Below are 19572 nucleotides of genomic sequence, written 5' to 3'. Positions count from 1 at the left end.
TTCATTTTATTATGAACATGGATGATGGAACCTCAATGCTACCAAATATCTCTTGTATACTTGCCTCCTACATTAGCCATCTGGTCCATGAAGATGCATTCTGCTGAAAGGGGAACAAGGCTTATATCCCATTATCTTTGTCTCATTATCCAAAGTAGTTAATTAATGAGAAATATCTGAGTTTGGAACAAGTTGCAGATCCTGTTAAAAGTACTCCTACAATCAAGTCAGACTTCTCGTTGATTAAGGTACTTCTAACTAGTACAATTCTTTCACAAATCATCAGTCATAATGGAGAAACTTGGGGACAATGCTAGGTAAGGGGTCAAACCTTTGATACAGTGAACGGATGGGTCATTTGGATAAATAGGCAAATCCATGTATGCCATGTGTTGATGCAGGTATCATAGCATTAACGATCATAAACCGAAAGAGATACCGTGTTTAGATGTATCAGAAAAAAAGGAACCAGAAATACAATGAGTCAATTTTCAGAGGAACTCAGACAAGACAATAACAGAATTCAACAGCCTGTACATAGGTTCAATCTAGTGATTCACAGTCAACTGCTCTGCTCAATACATTTGCATTCAGTCTCTGCATCAAAGTTCAATCCCTCAATGGTCATATGACCAATATTAACTGCAAATATAGGCTTCCTGTCAAGACTAAACGAAAATTGAAAACGAATCAAAAACAACGTTAGACATCAAGCTGCAGTTTGTCGATGAAAGCATACAACAGCTAATGGCACCTGAAGAGAACTGCTTGGTGATCTCTTACCATATTTCATTTTGTCACTTGTTCAAGCAAACAGGCCTAATCTATTGAAACTTACTAAAATCTTGACGCTCACAGATGTACACAAGATTTCTAAGAGTCATGAGGCTGTGAGGTTATATGTAAGCCAGTTTTTCTACTCCCTCTGTGAATGATGAAGATGACATGTTTGATTATATAAGATGTTCTAAGTTGCTTGTTGCTCTGCTTGAAATGAGTTTAATTTATTTTTATTATGCGGACATACAACTTTCAAGAAAATGGCTCTTAAAATATTAAGAACTGGTTATTGATTTACCGACAGCATCCATGCCCACTAACTTAGGCATGAATTTTCTGAGATGCTCCTCAGCTGCTTTCTCAGCTTTGAGTGTTTCACATTCAAAAGAAACTGAAACCTTATGTTTCCCATGCTTCTGTTCAAGCATACCCACAACATCCTTCTGCCACCTGTTACCAAATGAAAGGCCTTCAAGGAACCACAATAACAACTTAGTCTTAGGCAGTCTTTTCCTAGAAGCCAAAACAATAACCTATTTGATATTACAACTCACTAGATTTACGATAAACTTAAAATGAAATCCATCTTCAAGCTAAGCCCAATAATACACAAAATGTACATGCTTAATGCCAAACACAACTTTTTGACTATACTGGCATGCCAGCAACATAAAAGATATTGCACAAATAGCTTACCCATGAGCATGGTCAGTGCTGCATATCTTGGCAGCATCATGTCCTCTGCACTCCACCACTATCTCTCTTTCTCTCTTAGTCTGTTGTTAGGAATTTATCAGAATGATTGCAATGATCATATGTTAATTGAAATCCATTTCTTTCAAAAAGCAAGACCAACACTCCCTAGCTAGAGAACATACTGAGTCAACAAGAACAAGATAACTTGACACGATTGTAGGGTGTAATAGAATAAGGGAACGTGAGTTTTACAAGTATAGCAAATTTCAAGGCATAAAAAATAAAGAAAATGACACTAACATTATAGTCTGTTACAGTTAGCTTGATCAGGCGGTAATCCTCACCCCTGCTGCACTCCCTTTCACACTCCAGTTCTTTTGCAAAAATACGAAAAAGCAAGTGCATGAGCAAATTTATTTATATGGACTGGCAAAAACACAATCAAATACAAATACACAGCTATTCATATTGGATAAAACAATTCTACTAATACTTCCAAGTTAAAAGGATAGAGAGTACCAGTGCCATGGAGGCCATAGCAAATGGAGTGCGGAAGCTGAATAAAATGGCCTGAAATGGATCCACTGGGCAGAAGGGCTATTGACGCTACACCCTCCATTACCGTTTGGGATTTCTCCTCTTTTTCTCCTCCTTCTGCAACAAGAAAGCATGATAAAGGTAGCAGAATACACGAATTGACCAACAAATAAACAAAAATAATCGTATTTTTCCGGTTCGGGAGGAAAACAACTTACCCATTGTAGGGTTATGGAAGTTGTCTATGCACTCTCTTTCCCGGGGTTTTAGGTCAAATGTTGAGAGGGTTTTTATGTTTTTGAAGTGGGAGAGGGTTTTTATGCCAACGGAGTGGCGTTTGATATTTTGTTAGAACGACGTCGTCAGGGTGCTATCTTGTTTACGATTTCTTTCTATCTACCGCTAGCTATCTTGCTAGCATCCTTTCTGGACACTTCCTACGCTGCTTGTCTCATTCTCTCCCATCTCTGCTTCGAGAGAGAGAGATTTCATTCGCAAGCTCTAAGTTCGTTTTTAGAAATCCGTAAACCTTCTCGAGGTACTACTTCATTCATGCTTTGCTTTTTTATCTTCTAATCGCAGTGCAATCTGGAATTCAAGAATTGCGTCTTTCTTGTTTCGAGGAAAGAAAATTCTGTTAGCATACAAGTTTTAGTTGTCTAAAACTATATCTGATTTGATGATTTCTTTCTTGGATACCAGTTTTGGTAGAGGCAACATATAGAAAAATTCAATCGTTCTGCTTTTGGGTTGGATATGGTAATGGTAGAGATGCTGAACAATCCACCAGCATGTTCTATTTCCATGTACAGGAACAGCCACCAAACTCACTGGTTTTGCTGTTCAAGAAGGCATGATCTTAGAACCCATTTAAAGTGTATTGGTTGTTCTGCATATTTGAGTTGGAGATTAAACATAAAGATGAATTGTGCCAAGAATCATGTCTTTGGTGTGGTTGCTTTAGCTGAGGGGTCGAGCACGTGGTTAGGAACTCCTAAACAGATAACCCCAGAAAATTTTCTGTCGTGTAAGTCAATTGGAATTAAAACTCCTTGTATAATGCCTAATAAGGTTGCGAGGCTTGAGTTTGAGTCAGATTGTGATGAAGGAAGAACCCCACTTTTTGAAGGAAAAGAAGGTTTTAGTGAAAATTGCCCGCAACATATATTGCCACCTTGGGGTGATTTGTCTGATGAAGAGTTGGAATATCAAAATAATTTGGATGATAGTTTAAGGAGATCTACAAAAACTATCGATGAGACTGACAATGAGAGATATTACTTGGAGGAGAGGAATGAAGAAATATTATCGAAAAGGATTTTGAAGCTCAGCAGATCAAATAAAGTTAGAAGTGTTTTAGCATTATATAGGTCAATGGAGTTTTCTGGTCTGCTGCCTAATTCACATGCTTGCAATTCACTTCTTTCCTGTCTCTCAAGAAATGGAAGACTTGATGATGCCTTGAAAATATTTGAGTTTATGAAGACACGTGAGATCATTACTGGCCACACTTATAGCTTGATTTTAAAAGCAGTTGCAAATGATCGGGGCTGTGATATAGCATTAAGTATGTTTGAGGAAGCAGATAGGGCGAGCAAAACCAGAAAGTATATGGACACAATTGTTTATAATACTATGATAGCAATATTTGGAAAGTTGAACAACTGGGTTCAGGCTGAGAGGATGTGGAGAAAATTGCAAGATAATGGCCATGTAGGGACAATAGTAACATATCGCCTGTTAGTTTGCATATTTGTTCGTTGTGGTCGAAATGAACTAGCTCTTGATGCATATCATGAGATGATTCGAAATGGATTATGTCCAGGGGATGATTCTATGCAAGCGATTATTGGAGCTTGCACGAGAGAGGGGAAGTGGGATATGGCACTAAATGTCTTGCAGAGTATGTTAAACAGTGAGCTGAAGCCGACTCTAACAGCTTGTAATGCTTTAATTAACTCACTTGGGAAAGCAGCCAAAGTTGAACACGCATTCAAGGTTTATGGTCTTTTGAGATCGTTGGGCTATAAACCTGATGCATACACTTGGAATGCACTGCTTGTTGCATTGAACCGGGCGAATCGACATGCTGATGCTCTTCGGCTCTTTGAGACCATTAGAAGAGAGGACAGCACCGTCATAAATCTGCACATATACAATACATGTTTGATGTCTTGCCAGAGGCTTGGGCTTTGGGAAAGAGCAATGCAGCTACTATGGGAAATGGAAGATTCTGTGTTTCCTGTTTCTGTTACATCATATAACCTTGTTATTGGAGCTTGTGAGGCTGCAAGGAAACCGAAGGTTGCATTGCGAGTTTATGAGCGCATGGTTCAGCAAAAACAATCTCCTGACATATTCACTCTTTTGTCACTAATAAGAGGTTGTATCTGGGGTTCCCTTTGGGATGAAGTCGAAGAAATCCTAAATGTAAGTTTCTGAACTGATTTAACATTCTATCTCGTGTTTACAAGAGCTCCCTTCTGGAATCTGGATACAGAGAGATGACTGTTTGCCCCTCCATCCTTTTCATTTTCTTTTCTTCAGTAATAACCACTTTTCGTTGCTTAAAGAGTCATGTTTTCGTTCCTTTTTGCTTAAAGAGTCACGTTTTCGTTCCTTTTTCTTTCTTCCTTCCTTCTTTTTCTTTTGGCGGTTGATAATGTGTTCCCATTGAATGTCATTCCTAACCCAATGATGTTATTTGTCATGCTGCAGTCTGCACCAAATGGATCTCTATATAATGCTGCTATTCAGGGTATCTGCTTGAGGAGCAAGACTGACTTGGCAAGAAAATTCTACGCGAAAATGCGTGAGATTGGCCTCAAACCCGATGGCAAAACTCGGGCTTTGATGCTGCAAAACTTACCAAAAGGTTGATCAGAAAAAAAGAAACACTCTTAAGGATTAGTGTCTAATGTTAGCCATGCAATCTTTATGCTTTATGGTTCAGACCACAAGAGACCTGACTCTGTATTGTATAGGTTTTTCTGATATCCTCCAACCTCTTTCTGTATATTATTCAGTTACTTATTTGATGTATAGAAGATTAGGTTTAGAGCTATTACAGCTAATGAGTTCAATAGTTTACAAGTCAGCTCAGTGCTGTTAGAATTTAGTTCTCAAGACGATTCAGGTTCCTGAGCAAATCATAAAACTGTTCATCTCTTGATTTTAGATAATTTTAGCAAGCTGCTTGCAGTAGAAATAGTTCACATGGTAAAAGACATTCTTCCTTTCCAAAGTTGCTCCGCAAATATATCAGCTAAGTTGTGATTCAAGAATCGACTTCGAGAATGTCATTACTCTATGTTGGTTCCTTTCTTGATTCATTGAAGAACTGGAAAAACTCGTTCTCTAGCTATAGCAGGCATGGGGGAAAAGGGCGTGGGCGGATGCTTCTGGGCACAAGATTGACTCTTTAAAGAAGCTATACAAATATTGGCCCTAAATAGTTGGAAGTAATCATTGATTTTGTTTGTCATGTTTCAATTTGTTATCTGCACAACAACGTTTGCTGCCCCACAGGCCAACATCAAGAATACCGTAACTTGCAATGGATTTTAGCACTAACTTGTGATTGTAATTTACCCATCTTCTTGCTACTCTTAAAAATAAACAAAATGGAAATGCCTTTTTGTTGGTATCTGTCTTTTCCTGGGGTAAACAAGCAGGAATTCATATAGTATAAATTAATACCAGCTTTTCAGCATCAGTTCCTGCTTGAACAGAAGGATGCATGTTACAAATAATAGTTTCTAATGTCAGCTTTTTAGTGTCAAAGTCTGATTGAAGAAAGAGTTGCATACAGGGTGTAAAGGCTAATTTAGCTAATCACGGAAGCAAGTTAACAGCCTGACTGATTCCTTTTCATCAACATTTCTTGCCAACCTCCAACCAAGAAAGGGGAAAGAGAAATGCAACTCTTGCATTTCTTCAGTTTAGAGTCGAACAGCTTACGTAATCTCACATTATTGGCAGAAACTTGATGTGTGGACCTAACATACCTAATTTTATAACATCTAAGATTTTCACTGGTTAGATTGTGATGAATGCAACAGTTTCTTGATTTCTTGCCTCATCACAAGGAAGCTTCGACGTTTATTCACTAGTCTATGTGGCTCAAATCACTTTCCAATCTGTGGCACTACGTGAGTAGACGGATGCAGTTATAAAAAACAAAATCTGTTAGGCTCGGCGTCACCAATAAGAAGTCCTCTAATCAAGACCGAATGAATGTTTCAAGAAAACAAATCTTGATCCGGATCAACCACAAGCAGGTACAAACTATGAAGATATAATTCAAATGAACCTGAAGCTTCCCTTATGTTCCTTCATTATTGCTGAGAAACAGTTCACACATATCAGCTTTCATCTACTAACATGAACATATCACTGAAGTTTAAACCAATTGCCTCATTCTGCTACCATGAAATGGTTTATTCAAAGCAGGCAGAAATCTTCAATTGGAGGAAAAGGCCGTGAATACAGAAATATAATCTGAAATAATTTAGTGAAAAGATATGCTATATGGACGCGAAACTGATGACTATATGGACACGTGGACCTGGACGAAGATATGATTTTGACAATGACTGCACATTTCACCACTTGCATTGGATAGACAAGCCAATCTGCCAATCTCAATGACTTTACCGACCAAACCCAGAAACCTCATCTGCATAAAGTCGGGAAAACAAGAACAAAAATTTATTTTGTAACTTACATCAATTCTAGTGAATGGAGCTAAGAACCTACCAACCTGCAAGTAATGATTCTCCTGCTTCTGGAGCTGGATCTCATAATATCACACAGACGCATTTGTTCTGCTTAGGGTCAGTTGGCAATTTCCTTTCTGTTCCATGAAAAAAGATTAGCTCACATCAAGAAGATGCCCTTAATGAAAGAAGAAAGGAAGGCATTTGAGACAAGACCATTCAAAAGCAAAAATCACAGAGGGCAGCACTGAACCGCATTACATTCAAGAAGTGATCAATAACAGCCAAGGATTATACTGTAAAGCTGTCAGAAAATTTCTAAAAGACAATGTCATACTTCATATTATCAATTTTCTGTAGGACTAACAAGAAGCTTAAAGATACCCTTTTCCGTTGATGGCGGTTGAACGACAACATGCATGGTTGTGACTCCTCCTGGAATATCACATAATGGGCTCCTACATTCACCCACAGTTCTATTGTTCTCCAATATTCTTCCAGCGCTGATTAATTTGATATCTTTTACCGTACGTGGACCATTTTCTTTCTCTGTTTCAAAATAAGTATTTTAGCACGTGTAGGATACAAAGGAACAATAAAAATTGCTCAAATTGTGGAATAGGCAACAGTCGTCCTAAGCAAAGACATCAACGATGCAGGAAAAGTCTAAGTTTGGAACATATGCAAACAAAATTAAGATAAGTTCCGAGTTCCATTTCAATTTGACTTCTAGCAGGAAGGAGGGGTAGGAGTGGAGGGTTGCATGAAAGTTGATAAGCAACACTAGATTTTAGTAACCTAAGAATATGTGCAAGTTTTTTTGTCCCCCGTGAACAAAAATTACCCTATTCTTGGGTTTTATGCGAGGTGCTCATAATTATGAAGACAGAGAAGTTACAGGTTACAGACCAACTTTGGGTGTGGCCAAAGACAAACTCAATCGTCCGAACACTATATCAAACAGTGATGATTGAAGATCCTGGCTTTCTGTTTTCTGCTTCAGATGGGTAGAAAAATAATGCAATTTATTTCCCAGAAGGAGCTTAACTTTGGCAGGAATTTGTATTTGGAATTTCACAAACCCAGTGGAGAAGTTTACATCAGGTCCAAGACAAATGCTATACCAGCTTAATCTAGACACATGGCACATTCAATCCCTTTCTGATTTCAAGCATAATTGCACAACCAGAACCCAGGAACCACGCCTAAGCCACTAGGATTAAAACTCACATATGTTCATCCTAATTGCATCACAATGGCAGAACGAAGTCGTGGCAATTTCAGCAAAAGACAAACAAACAAAAACACAATCACAGACTTGAAAGATTTAACTAACCTTTGGGCCATTGAGCTATGATATTCTCCTTCAAGGTAGCAACACTTGTAGCCACAGGAAAATTTCTCGGTCCGATATCTGTTCCATCAGTCAACCTAAACTTGATCTCTAGCTGATCTTGTGCTCCAGACATGTTCAAGCTATCCCAGAACAGAGTTCAACAAAAAGAACTTGATATTCACTTTGCTCTTCCACAAAGCAATCAATCTCCAATCCCACTTATAGTGGTTCACACCAAATCAAGAACCCACTCAATAATTACAAATATCTCCTCTTGATATTGACTCACAAAATCCATCCACCATATCCTTCTCTTTTTTGAATCTGAGATATGATTTTAGGATTAATAAAAAAACAAAATCTTGGAATTACTAAGGTGCAGATATACAAAGGAATATTAGCATATAATGGAAGCTAAATTGGAGCACCAGATGTACTATTCATAAAAAATATACAATCAAAAGCCAAATGGGTGCAGAGATAATCCTATTATACATCCAGAAAATTAAGCACTGATCCAATCATGCCCAGTAGCAGAGAATAAGAACCCAAAACTTGGACATATCCAAGAATATATGGATGTAATGCAACTCCACCTTGACACAAAAAGATAACGAAAATGAAGCCAAATAAAGAAAGAGAGTGACAGTAGAATCTCACCAGCTATTTCCCTCCCCCAAATAATCCTTTTTTTAACACCAATTTTCCTCTCAATCAATCAAAAGTCAAACCCAAGAAACACTCAAGAATTTCTTCCTTAGTTTCCCAATATTTCAGTAAACAAAAATATGGCAAGAACTCACTTACTTGATCTGGGATCCTCCTCCTCTTTTCTCCCTTTTCACGAATTTTCTTTTATTTTTTCAAGAAACTCAAAAACCCAATCCAAAGAAGAGGAACAAGAAGAAGAAGGGGGCTGCGGAGGAGTGCTGTGCATTAGCACTAATAAAAAGATATTGTAACAACAAGGTAATTAAATGCTAATTAATTAATTAGTGAAGCCCAGACAGACACATTTAAAAAAAAAAAAAAGAAAATGCTGATAGAAAGACGAGACGGACAACGCTGTTTCGTACTTTTCAAAGTCTTACTTATAATAAATACTAATAATAATAATTATGAAAGAATGAAATTTAATTTCTAATTCTCCAAACTCTATGGCAATAATCTTCTTTCTTTTTAATATATATAAAGTTGGAGCAATTAATTAAGAAAAATTAATAGCTGTATCCCTTTTTGACCGGGAATTAGTTATGATTGTTACTTAACTCCTTTTTTTTTTTTGCTTTTTTATTTTCTCTTTTATTGATATGATGATCAAATTAGCCACGTCCCACATTTTTGTAAGCTCTTCATTACACTTTTCTTTCTTTCTGTCTATTTCTTTTGGACAAAGTAGTTAATATGGATACGGAGCCTTTGTCAGTGTCTGCAATGTAATAAAAATTGAAATTTGTGGCATCACATTTCTGTTCTTTCTTTTCTTTATTATTATTATTATTTAAAATAAAAGACAAACGGATATTTTTTGTTGTATATTGATGATAAACTAACAAATGTAAGAGAAAGTATAGAGGGGTAGGGACAGCCATTGTTTTTTAGATATGAAAGACAAGAACAACTTAATAATTATTGAAACCAACAAACTACAGCTTGAATCATGTACAGTGACATCGTTTAATAGAAAATAAGGTAAATTACAACAAATTTTTTGAAATTTGTCATTATTATAAATATTTTTTTATTATTTAAAAAATATAAATATAAAATATCATCATACAATTAACAACCATCTAACAAGAAAATGACTTTTTTCGTTCCATAAATTAGGGTATATTTATTTTTGATCCTATTGATTACAAAATTCTTACTTATGATCTCATAACTTCTAAAGGCAGCACTTTTCTTTCCATAACACATTTTTCGTTATATTTTAATAGAAAAAAGAATGTAGCCATTAGAACTTCTATACTTTTAATCTCATAACTTTAAAAAAGTAGCACTTCTGATCTCATACACTAAACAAGCACGTGATCTTTTTCGTTAAATATCTAACGAAAATGTGTCGTAGGATAAAAAATACTACTTTATAAAAGATAAGGGACCAAAGTGAAAATCTCATAATTAATAGGATCAAAAGTGAAAAAAAAACCCTAAATAACAAGATGAAAAATACTATTTTTCTACCATCTAACAAATACCCTAAACAACGAGTAGCCACAATGAGGTATTAATTAAATGACCGTTAATGCTAAAAGGCAGTTGTAATTTTTTAAATAAATTATGACAATTTTCAAGGAATTTCGTTATAATTTACCTAGAAAATATTAAAAGTAGAAGAAAAATACACAATCAACTGACAAAACCTAATAAGGTGGGGATAATCATTGGCCAATTTTTTAGTCAAGTAAAATAAGGAATCTAAAAACTTTAGCATGAGGTGTATGAAAACAATCAAATGCTTCATTGTCAATGGTGTTCTTGTTGCCAACTAGATAAACACTAACACAAGAATCCTTGTCAAGAAAACAAAGTCAGAACCATTTCTTGTTTACAAATCAAAGGTATCCACAAAGAAATATTGGGTACAAGGAATAAGCATAAGGGGGTACAGAGAAAAGGAAAATGTTGATATCAAATTGTAAATTTGATGAAAGAATAATCTGCACATCTAAAATGTCTAAGCCTGAATCATACAGAAGAAATACCTGAGATATAAACTATCTTCTTCCCTAACTCAACCAGGTCCCTATAACAACAAACCTCCAAGCCTACCAACTAGAATCACCGTAAATAAATAATATAAAAAACAACAGGTAAATAATAGGAGAATCGCAATAAAATCTGAATAGAGAATGGAAACAAAACAAAGGGAAAAGAATCATCTCCAAGGCCAATGGGGCCAGTGTGGTGCCTCCCAGAGACCTGCATCGTAGCTCTGTCGTTTCATGCATGGATCTGCATTCTCAGTCGCATGTACTATTATTCCTTTCTATAAGCACTAAGACATAGGAGAGACCCCATCATGGAGGTCGAAAAATTGATGTCCTAGGTCGAACCAAATATAGATGAAAGGATGTTACTTTACAGGTGGAGGAATGAATCTCAATTCCAGACCACAAGTCCTCTTCTTCAAGAATGGGGGTACAGCAACCAAATCCAGATATCATATATTGCCCTTGTGATTCTCACATTCTCAGTTAGTCAACTCAATCGAATATTGATTAATATTACCTCCAAAAAGAGACTTTCAGCAGAATACGTAATGCTTCCATATTCCGTCCACTCATTTCATGCGTGTTGTCCTCTGTTTCCTTACTATAAGATGTGGCAATTCCTTATAAAATCGCTCGAGTAGTTGACATACTTGGTCCAAAAAGGCCTGAGATGCTCAAAACCAATCTCCAACCAAGGTTTTGACTGGCCATTGTAGTGAATCACTGCTGCCTTCTCCAGACTTTCAATGTTGGTCTTATTCTGATAGCCCAACCCAAGCATGTGCCACGAGGGGTCAATTGGGTGAACATGACCCTTAAATGCAATCAAAGCTGGAGGAAGAGTCCCAAGTTTCCACAATGTTAGGTTCGACTTCAGATTCTGCAAGAACACATGACACAGTGTAAGATGAAAATAATAGTAAAAATTGTTACGTCATGTTGAGATGTGAGGGTTTATTGCCAAGATGCAACTCTCAAATGAGATAATTTCTCGTGTAAATTGCTAAAAAAAAATTCTGATCATAACACTATCACACCACTCCTAGCAAAACACAAATAAGGAAAGAACTGACCCTCCATTAGCAGGAAAGGTTTACTCGATAGTATAAATGAGTATTATAGCTGCCCAAAAGATCTGTTCAGAGGCACAGCGATAGATAATAAGCTAAATGACTAAAATCAGGTGAAATTTAACGTACCTCCTTAAGCCATGCATGGTAAGTATCTCTGATGTTTGTCTTTCTCCATGCACGCAAGTCAAAAATATTCATCCCATATGCCCATGCACATTCATCAGGATCCAAGTTCTTTGCTATAAGCGGATGTGAGAAGTTGAAATAGTTCCTAAATCGCTTAGACATAACCCACTCGTCTTCACCTTTACAAGTTTCAACAGCTCCATTAACTTTCCCATTAAGGTCAATTTCCCAGAGAGGAGACAGATCTCGTTGAATCACAACATCGTCATCTAGGAAAACCACCTTGTCAAGGTTCGGAAATAGCTGCAAAAACATAACAAAATATTATTCTCAGCCTCGAATAAAAAACGACAAACTACATAGAGAATGGACAATGTCTGAAGAAATAATGATGGAAATGGAATCAATTCGAAATCCCATCTATTACATTCACAATACACAAGCAGCTAGAACAAAACGCGAAACTGCATTTCTCATCTGCCAGAATCCTCTCATTCAGGAAACACCAAAAGCATATTCCAACCATTTGACAAGGTTATACACTAAATCGTCGAACAAATGAATTCTTTCTTCCGATATACCAAAAGGAAAATCTCTTCTATAGAAGAGTTACAAAGTGAAGTAGTTCCAGATAATTTGTAGACTAAAACATTTATAGAAGACATGACAATTGAAAACCATGTGAGCAACAACTTGGATCAAGACAAATGAAGGGGTCAGAGATGTCCTCGGTTTGACGGAAAGGCTTCTTTAGCTTTGTGCAGAAGTTGGGAATAAGTGTCTGCCTCTCAATTTGCTCACATATGATTGGATTAAAAAATGTTAGCCCACAGTTAAATTTGGGCTTTCCAGTTTCTTTTGTTTCCCAGGCTCATAATATCAGATAAACAGCAGTTGCATTTTCTCCAATCACCAACTGCCACAAGGTGTTCTAGACCAAATCAACACAAAAAACAATTCCATATCACACGGAAGAACTATATGTCCAATTGCAAATGATTACCTCTGGGAGATATATACGAAGATGGTTAAGCAATGAGATATACTTTGGACTCCTAGCCTGTAATTTTGAAGCAAATGTTCGCGGGGTTGTATCACTAAGATTGGCTCCAGCAATGTGATTTCCATGGTAGTAATTCCTAATTCCATTGTGATTCTCCACAGCTTCAAGAACCGGAACATTCTCTCTTGTTAACCAATCAAATTGATGCACACCTTTTACTTCAACTATAGCTGGAGGGACAGGATTTAGGGCAAACCACGAATGCATGCCTGCATAAGTTTTCTTGTCAGTAATGACATGGAAAACAATCTTTGCAGGGTCTACAGATGACTGGACAGCAGATGTCACGACAACTGCAGCAGCAAGAATATTGTCTGTTGACAACACAAAGTGATGGTAGGAGTTGTCAGAAAGCAAAGGAAGTAGCTCTGGAGAAGGCAACTGCTTCCGTGCATGAGCATTTGAAGAATATTCATCGGTAAGCCTCAATGAGAGGCAGTGAATGCCCTTGGGGATGGCACTAGCCGCAAAATGTTTATTCATTAGCTCAGCAAACTTGGACTCTCTGATTTCCCTTTCATATTTCTCCATCTGTTACGAAAAAAGACAATTTTCAAACTAAAAGAATTACTTGTGAAGCAAAGCTCACCTAGGAAAATCCAACAGAATGTAAACTTATTATGGGGCACATGTCGACTGTAATCCTCTCAGTTAGGAAATACATATTAATTGTAGCACGCATTACGCAGTTCAGGAATATTTAACTGTTAGGTAAAAGGATGATTTCAAACTAAAAGCGCTACTTGCGAAGAGATGATCGCCTAGGAACATCCAAGAGAAAGTAGATTTAACAGTGATCAGGGAACACAACTACATACCATTCCTTTCAAAATCAGAGCAAACTCCTTTGAACTGAACTTGTTGTTTTTCATTTCAGAAACAAGCTGACTAAAAGAGTCTGGGAGCTTCAGACCAGCCTGGACTTTCTCAGAGTTCACTTGATTCAGGATCTTAACCAAGTCCTTGACCAACCTCTGTCATAACAGTAAAACAACAACAATGTTTCCTCATGATTCTTAGCATGGATAATTGGTATAAGCAAACTGCCGATAAACATAATTAAATCAATATACAAGAATTATTAAAAGAATAAAAAAGGAAGTTTACCCCAGAATCATCGGTTCTTCCAAGAAGCTTTGGCCCCAATCGTCGTCCTAAACAATCTGAGACCAATATGAAAACAAATCTGAAAACCTACTTGAACAGATGAACTAAATCTTCTGGAATTTAATGGAACTATTACAACTTAACATATAAGTGGAGAAAGGAAAAGGTCAAACAAAAGGTACAGAAGAAAAGCAAAGCCCAGGGTTTCCTATGTGTAATAAAACACTAGGTCTATACACCCAGTCAGTCACTTTTACATCAGAATTTTTCACACATTCGTCAATGTAATGACTAGCAACATAGTCCACAAACAGCAAAAAACGTCGTCATGGAAGTGGGCCAAATATATCTAGCTTTAAGCCAGTACCAATCACAAACAGATGATGAGTTGCCACGGCAGAGGAGAAAGCCAAAAGAAATTAACACACACAAATATGGGGAAAAGCTACTTCGATAGCAGACTCTTTGTAGTAAAATCAACAACCTAAATCCATAATATAGCCTATTTAAGAAACTTGTGAATGAAGAAGCTAGTAAGACTATGCAACCTTAGCAAGAGATGAACTGAGGAACACAGCTGAAACGAGATCAGCACCCAAAAGCCCAGGCAAAGCCATCCTTATCCTTGATTCATGCTAATATCTATTATCAGTAAGATTTCTCTATGAAGCATTTTTAACCTAACTACTAAAGGAGGAGCATCAGACCCCACGAAGAACAGCACTCACAATTCAGATCCAATATCAATCCATACAACTTCAAGAATATGAACAAAATGAATTTCTAATACCAGTTACCTAAGACCATCGTAATCTATATTGATCAGGATTAACAAAAGAATGAATGACAAGACAATATTGATCCAAAAGACGAAGGGGAAGGAAAATATCAGAAAGTACCGATCGAGGAGCACTTGTTGACACCTTCAAGAGTGACAAGGGCGGTGAGAATGAACACAAATGGCAACAAAAACGCAAGAATCAGAATGGTATGGAACAGCGTGCGGTACGAAATATGGCGAGCTGCGAGCTTGATCTTCATCAAATCTCCGCTTCCGTTGCCATTTCCTCCACTGCTACTCGACGATATTGTTATACTTCTCATGCTAGGTGAGAAGTGCAGCTGCATCTTCCTCCGCCGCCCCCTCTCTCCACCAGTATCCTCCTCTTCCCCCCTTTTACCCTCCGAAAATTAAACAAATCAACGCTTGCACCAGCACCACAGCCGCTGCCAGTATTACCAACGATAGTACCCTTCAGAAAAATCCGGTCCGAATAATTCTTCGTAAACGATAACACACTGCTCACCATCAGATCCGCCACCGCAGCTATTCAACGGTCCTGATTTTCTACCCAGCGGTGAACACCACCGCATTGGAATTCCTCCAAAACAAATCCCGCCCAACCCAATGATCCTAGGGTTTCCGATTCCGTCACCGATTTCCGTACCTCAACGTGAAATGTCTAAATGCGAAATCCCTTTCAGCAAATCAACGAATGAATTAATGTAAATCAGATCAATGCATCAATTAAATCGTCCCAGCAAAACAAGTAATCAAATCCTCTCTCTCTCTCTCTCTCTCTCTCTGAATTATGCCGCTTTGTATAGATCAATGACCGGTGATCGAATTTCTCTCTCTGGATCGGGAGCCCGAAGAGTGATTATGGATCTTTTTGTTTATTTTGCGGGACTCTTTAATTTTGATTGGCTGCTAGCCCAAATTTATATCAAATTCCCTTTTCCCTTCGAAAAGTGAAATTGAAAAGTAATGATGATTATTAGTAGTAATAAGTAAAATAGTATTAATTTATTCTTCGGTCAAAACTCAAACCGTGTTGTGCTAGAGAGAGAAAATCAAACGACGGGGTCGACTTTTGACTTTTACAATTCAATCATTACTACAAAAAGGTATAAACGAGGGCCAAGATTAAGTTGGATTACAAATTCCTGTTATTACAAATTATGGGCCTTTCATTCAAAAATTGAATTAGGATTAGGGTAATTTTGTGAAATTAAATGACAAGTATCACGCCACTAACCAAACTAGGGGAATTTGAATCAGGATTAGGCCACTATGTTGATGTTTTGGGATATTACACACAGTCACTTGCTTGACAGATGCCATCTTTTCAAGGTTTTCTTTTCTTCCTTGTTATCTGTTTGTCCTTTTGTTCTTTTTCACGCGAGTTGCAAACTAAATCAATTCAGATAATTGTCCGGCAACGCTGTAAGCAAGTCCAATCCACTAATCGAATAGTGTTTAAATGAACTTCAGTTAAAACGGACATGAGTTAAATTCGAGTAGTCTAATTGAAAACTTAACAAATGAAAGATTAACTTTGAGTTGGTCAAATAAGCTTTTATTGGTCGATGTCAAATCGAATATTAAATAATTTAATTAAGTTTTCAATTCTATTACCATGTATTTAAACAAAAAATTAATTTGCCAACATTAACAGTTCGCCGGGAACCATTTGAAGTCCAGCTCCATGCATTCTACATTTGTTCTTTACCTGAAAGGGCAGGAACCACCAAATTGCATTGCAGTAACGTAATGTTCAGACATCACAGATTCCTCACCTCAATCATACTGTTCGCAGGAGCTTTTACTAATCCTATGTCATCCATCATCTGCCGCACTTTCTCTGCATCATCAAACCTTCCAACTGCAGAATAAATATTTCCTAACAATATATAATTACCAGTGTTTTCTGGTTCTAACTTAAACAACCACTTTGCAGCAACCTCTCCCAGTTCAACATTTTCATGTATCGCACAGGCACCAAGTAACGCGCCCCAAACAGCATGGCTTGGTTCAAAGGGCATGGTATTGATCAGATGATAAGCTACTTCAAGCCGATCAGCACGACCAAGAAGATCAACGATGCAAGTGTAGTGATCTGTCCGTAGATTTTCTGGGTGATTCTTTTGCATGAAATTAAATAGATTTAATCCATCATCCACCAATCCTGCATGGCCACAAGCATGCAATGCTGAAGTGAAAGTTACTTCATTAGGTTTAACCCCAGACTGAACCATCTGATTGAAAAGGGAAAGAGCAACCGTGCCGTGTCCATGCTTCCCATAACCAGCTATTATCACACTCCATGAAACAATGTCCCTGTTCCTTGTAGAAAGAGTGTCAAAGAGGTTATGAGCATATTGTAGACTTCCACACTTTGAGTATATATCAATCAAACCGGTGGCGATGTCGGGTTTACAAACAAAACCTGATCTTATCAGGTAACTATGTATATTCATTGCTTGATGCAGATCCGCTTCAATGGCATATGCAGGAAGAAGGCTCTTCCAAGTTGCATCATTGAGTTTTACTGCTTCCAGCAGCATTTGCTTGAAGAGTTCTATTGCTTCTCTGGCCAAGTTATTGTGAATGCACCCAGAAAGAATTGCATTCCAGGGGACAGTTCTCTTCTTAGATGTCCTAGAGAACACCTTTAAGCTAAGTCTAAAAGAACTGCATTTGGCGTAGAGATCAATCAAAGCAGTCTCCATATTGACATCAGATTCAATGTATTGACGAATTGCCCACCCATGCAAGCATTTCCCTAATTTCAAATCCTGTAAATCGGCACACATTGCTAGAAGTGAAGCCAAGGTCACCTCATTAGGTCTCACACCTTCATATTGCATTAATCTGCAAAGCTCCAATGCACCTTTAACATCTGCATTCAAAATGTATCCGTGAATCACAGTAGTCCACGTCACGACATCCTTCTCCACCATCCCGTCAAAGACACCACGTGCTTCGTCCATTCTTCCACATTTCACATACATATCAAGTAAAGCATTTTGCACTGCCAATCTTTTCCAGAAACTTTTATCTTTGATCAATAGATGAACCTCTCTTCCTACCACCAAGTCTTTCAGATACCCACAAGCAGGCAAGACTGAGAGAACAGTAGCAGAATCAAACTCCACCTCACTATTTACCATTCTCCTAAAAACCATCAGAGCCTCCTTGGCACTGCCATTCCGAAAGTACCCACTGATCATCGTATTCCAAGAGACAACAGTTTTGTCCTTCATTGCATCAAACACTCTTCTAGCCCCATCTCTATCCCCGCAAGTCATGTACATTGCCAGCAGAGAATTCCCCACAAAAATGCCTGATATAAACCCACTCTTAACTATCAACCCATGAATCACCATGCCCAATTCAAGCAATAACGAATCGCCACAAGCTCGAACAACAAACGGATACGTATAGTCATCCGCCCAGTAGCACCCCGACCCATGCATTTCCACAAACAGCTCGAGCGCACTTCTGGGGTACCCATTTTCGGTATACATCCTTATAATGGCTTTGCAAGCGACCGGTGTCCGTTTTGGCAATTCATCAAACAGTCTACAAGCATACTCCATCTGGCCACAAAGGCCATAGGCAGACGTCAGTAGAGAAAGAAAATGATTTGAGAGGATGCCGGAAGTGATGGCGTGGGCATGCAGCTTCTTGGTGGTTGCCAGGGATTTGGCGGTGGTGGCACAGCGGTATAACAGCGACTCGCATTGTGCGGCGGTGGCTGAGAAGATTTGTTTTAGCGTGTGAGATAGAGGTGGGCATGATGGGCCATTCATCAACTGGAAACAAATTCTATTGCGTCACAACTCTCAACTAAAACAAGAAACCGCGAACTCCGGCTGACTAGCGCTATTGCTAATTGCAAATCTCGTGATGCAACACAAAAAATTGCTTCTTTACTCGGTTTTTTATAGACACGTTTTTAGCGCAGCAAACTAATCAAGACCAAATTGAGTTTGGTCCAACATAAATTAATTATATAAAAAATACAATATAATCATCGTGCTACGGATGTTTTTAAAAAAAATAACTAATAACATAATAATAATATATCCCACTTATTTTATGATTGCTTTGATTCGGACTCATAATATCATATCATCTAACCACTACATGCAATAAGCATGATTGCATTCTTGACAGTTGATTAAACGAGATTTGATTTTGTATAATTCATTTTTACCGTGAAATTTTTAAAACAATTGCTCTTCAAAAATGGTATCATTGAAATCTTTAAATTTAGTCTTTACATTACACAAATTTTGAGTAATCGATTACAATTATATCATAAATTTCCACTGTTAAGAATCAATGCACGACAATTACCACATAGTAGAACAACTAGCGCAAGTACATATGACTAATCCCGTCAATATAACACCACTATATGCTAACCAAAGTACACTAAGTTGTATGTACTTAGTCTCATTTACTAGTTCATTTATAATTATCATGCATTAGTGCTAAAAATTTAACTACAAGGACAGGAGAAAAGGTAATTATACAATTGAGCAACTTCATTTTAAATTTTATGAGTTGAATATACCAAATAATACAAACTAAAGTGATTGACTGTGACAATGCTACCTGCCCCACCTG

General features: G+C 37.6%; 5 protein-coding genes across 8 annotated transcripts; 1 reads left to right on the top strand and 4 right to left on the bottom strand.

Annotated features, from left to right (window-relative positions):
* Window positions 1–422: 422 nt before the first annotated feature.
* On the bottom strand, window positions 423–2383 carry LOC105177304 (uncharacterized). Of its 2 annotated transcripts, none has more exons than XM_011100409.3 (6): window positions 2232–2383; window positions 1996–2130; window positions 1777–1850; window positions 1477–1556; window positions 1079–1230; window positions 423–668 (listed from the first exon to the last, which is right to left on the bottom strand). In XM_011100409.3, exons 1-6 carry the CDS (start codon window positions 2233–2235, stop codon window positions 625–627), a joined length of 489 nt encoding a protein of 162 aa, XP_011098711.1. In that variant the 5' UTR covers window positions 2236–2383; the 3' UTR covers window positions 423–624. The 2 variants fall into 2 exon arrangements, with proteins under 2 accessions (XP_011098711.1, XP_011098710.1); XM_011100408.3 differs by having other exon boundaries at window positions 423–642.
* A 23-nt stretch (window positions 2384–2406) lies between these two features.
* On the top strand, window positions 2407–5195 carry EMB2076 (Pentatricopeptide repeat (PPR) superfamily protein). Its single transcript, XM_011100407.3, has 3 exons — window positions 2407–2551; window positions 2716–4443; window positions 4732–5195. Exons 2-3 carry the CDS (start codon window positions 2770–2772, stop codon window positions 4891–4893), a joined length of 1836 nt encoding a protein of 611 aa, XP_011098709.1. The 5' UTR covers window positions 2407–2551; window positions 2716–2769; the 3' UTR covers window positions 4894–5195.
* Window positions 5196–6314: 1119 nt separating this feature from the next.
* Window positions 6315–9034, bottom strand: LOC105177305 (membrane-anchored ubiquitin-fold protein 1). 3 transcript variants are annotated; one of them, XM_011100410.3, is made up of 5 exons: window positions 8875–9034; window positions 8068–8391; window positions 7116–7280; window positions 6776–6868; window positions 6315–6691 (listed from the first exon to the last, which is right to left on the bottom strand). In XM_011100410.3, exons 2-4 carry the CDS (start codon window positions 8198–8200, stop codon window positions 6813–6815), a joined length of 354 nt encoding a protein of 117 aa, XP_011098712.1. In that variant the 5' UTR covers window positions 8201–8391; window positions 8875–9034; the 3' UTR covers window positions 6315–6691; window positions 6776–6812. The 3 variants fall into 3 exon arrangements, with proteins under 3 accessions (XP_011098712.1, XP_011098713.1, XP_011098714.1); XM_011100411.3 differs by having other exon boundaries at window positions 8871–9025; XM_011100412.3 differs by lacking the exon at window positions 8875–9034 and adding an exon at window positions 8728–8856.
* A 1531-nt stretch (window positions 9035–10565) lies between these two features.
* Window positions 10566–15845, bottom strand: LOC105177307 (putative galacturonosyltransferase 14). The gene is made up of 6 exons (XM_011100413.3): window positions 15053–15845; window positions 14154–14209; window positions 13865–14020; window positions 12987–13577; window positions 11984–12286; window positions 10566–11664 (listed from the first exon to the last, which is right to left on the bottom strand). The coding sequence occupies exons 1-6, from the start codon at window positions 15279–15281 to the stop codon at window positions 11386–11388; spliced, it is 1614 nt and encodes a 537-aa protein (XP_011098715.1). The 5' UTR covers window positions 15282–15845; the 3' UTR covers window positions 10566–11385.
* Window positions 15846–16578: 733 nt separating this feature from the next.
* LOC105177359 (Tetratricopeptide repeat (TPR)-like superfamily protein) lies at window positions 16579–18903 on the bottom strand. Its single transcript, XM_020698956.2, has one exon. It carries the CDS (start codon window positions 18747–18749, stop codon window positions 16719–16721), a length of 2031 nt encoding a protein of 676 aa, XP_020554615.2. The 5' UTR covers window positions 18750–18903; the 3' UTR covers window positions 16579–16718.
* Between the last annotated feature and the right edge of the window lie 669 nt (window positions 18904–19572).

This window comes from Sesamum indicum, linkage group LG9 (genome assembly GCF_026168435.1).
Source record: "Sesamum indicum cultivar Baizhima isolate 11 linkage group LG9, ASM2616843v1, whole genome shotgun sequence".
Classification (NCBI taxonomy): domain Eukaryota; kingdom Viridiplantae; phylum Streptophyta; class Magnoliopsida; order Lamiales; family Pedaliaceae; genus Sesamum; species Sesamum indicum.
The sequence above is the reverse complement of the archived record's forward strand: the minus strand, read 5'-3'. Positions and strand labels throughout refer to the sequence as shown.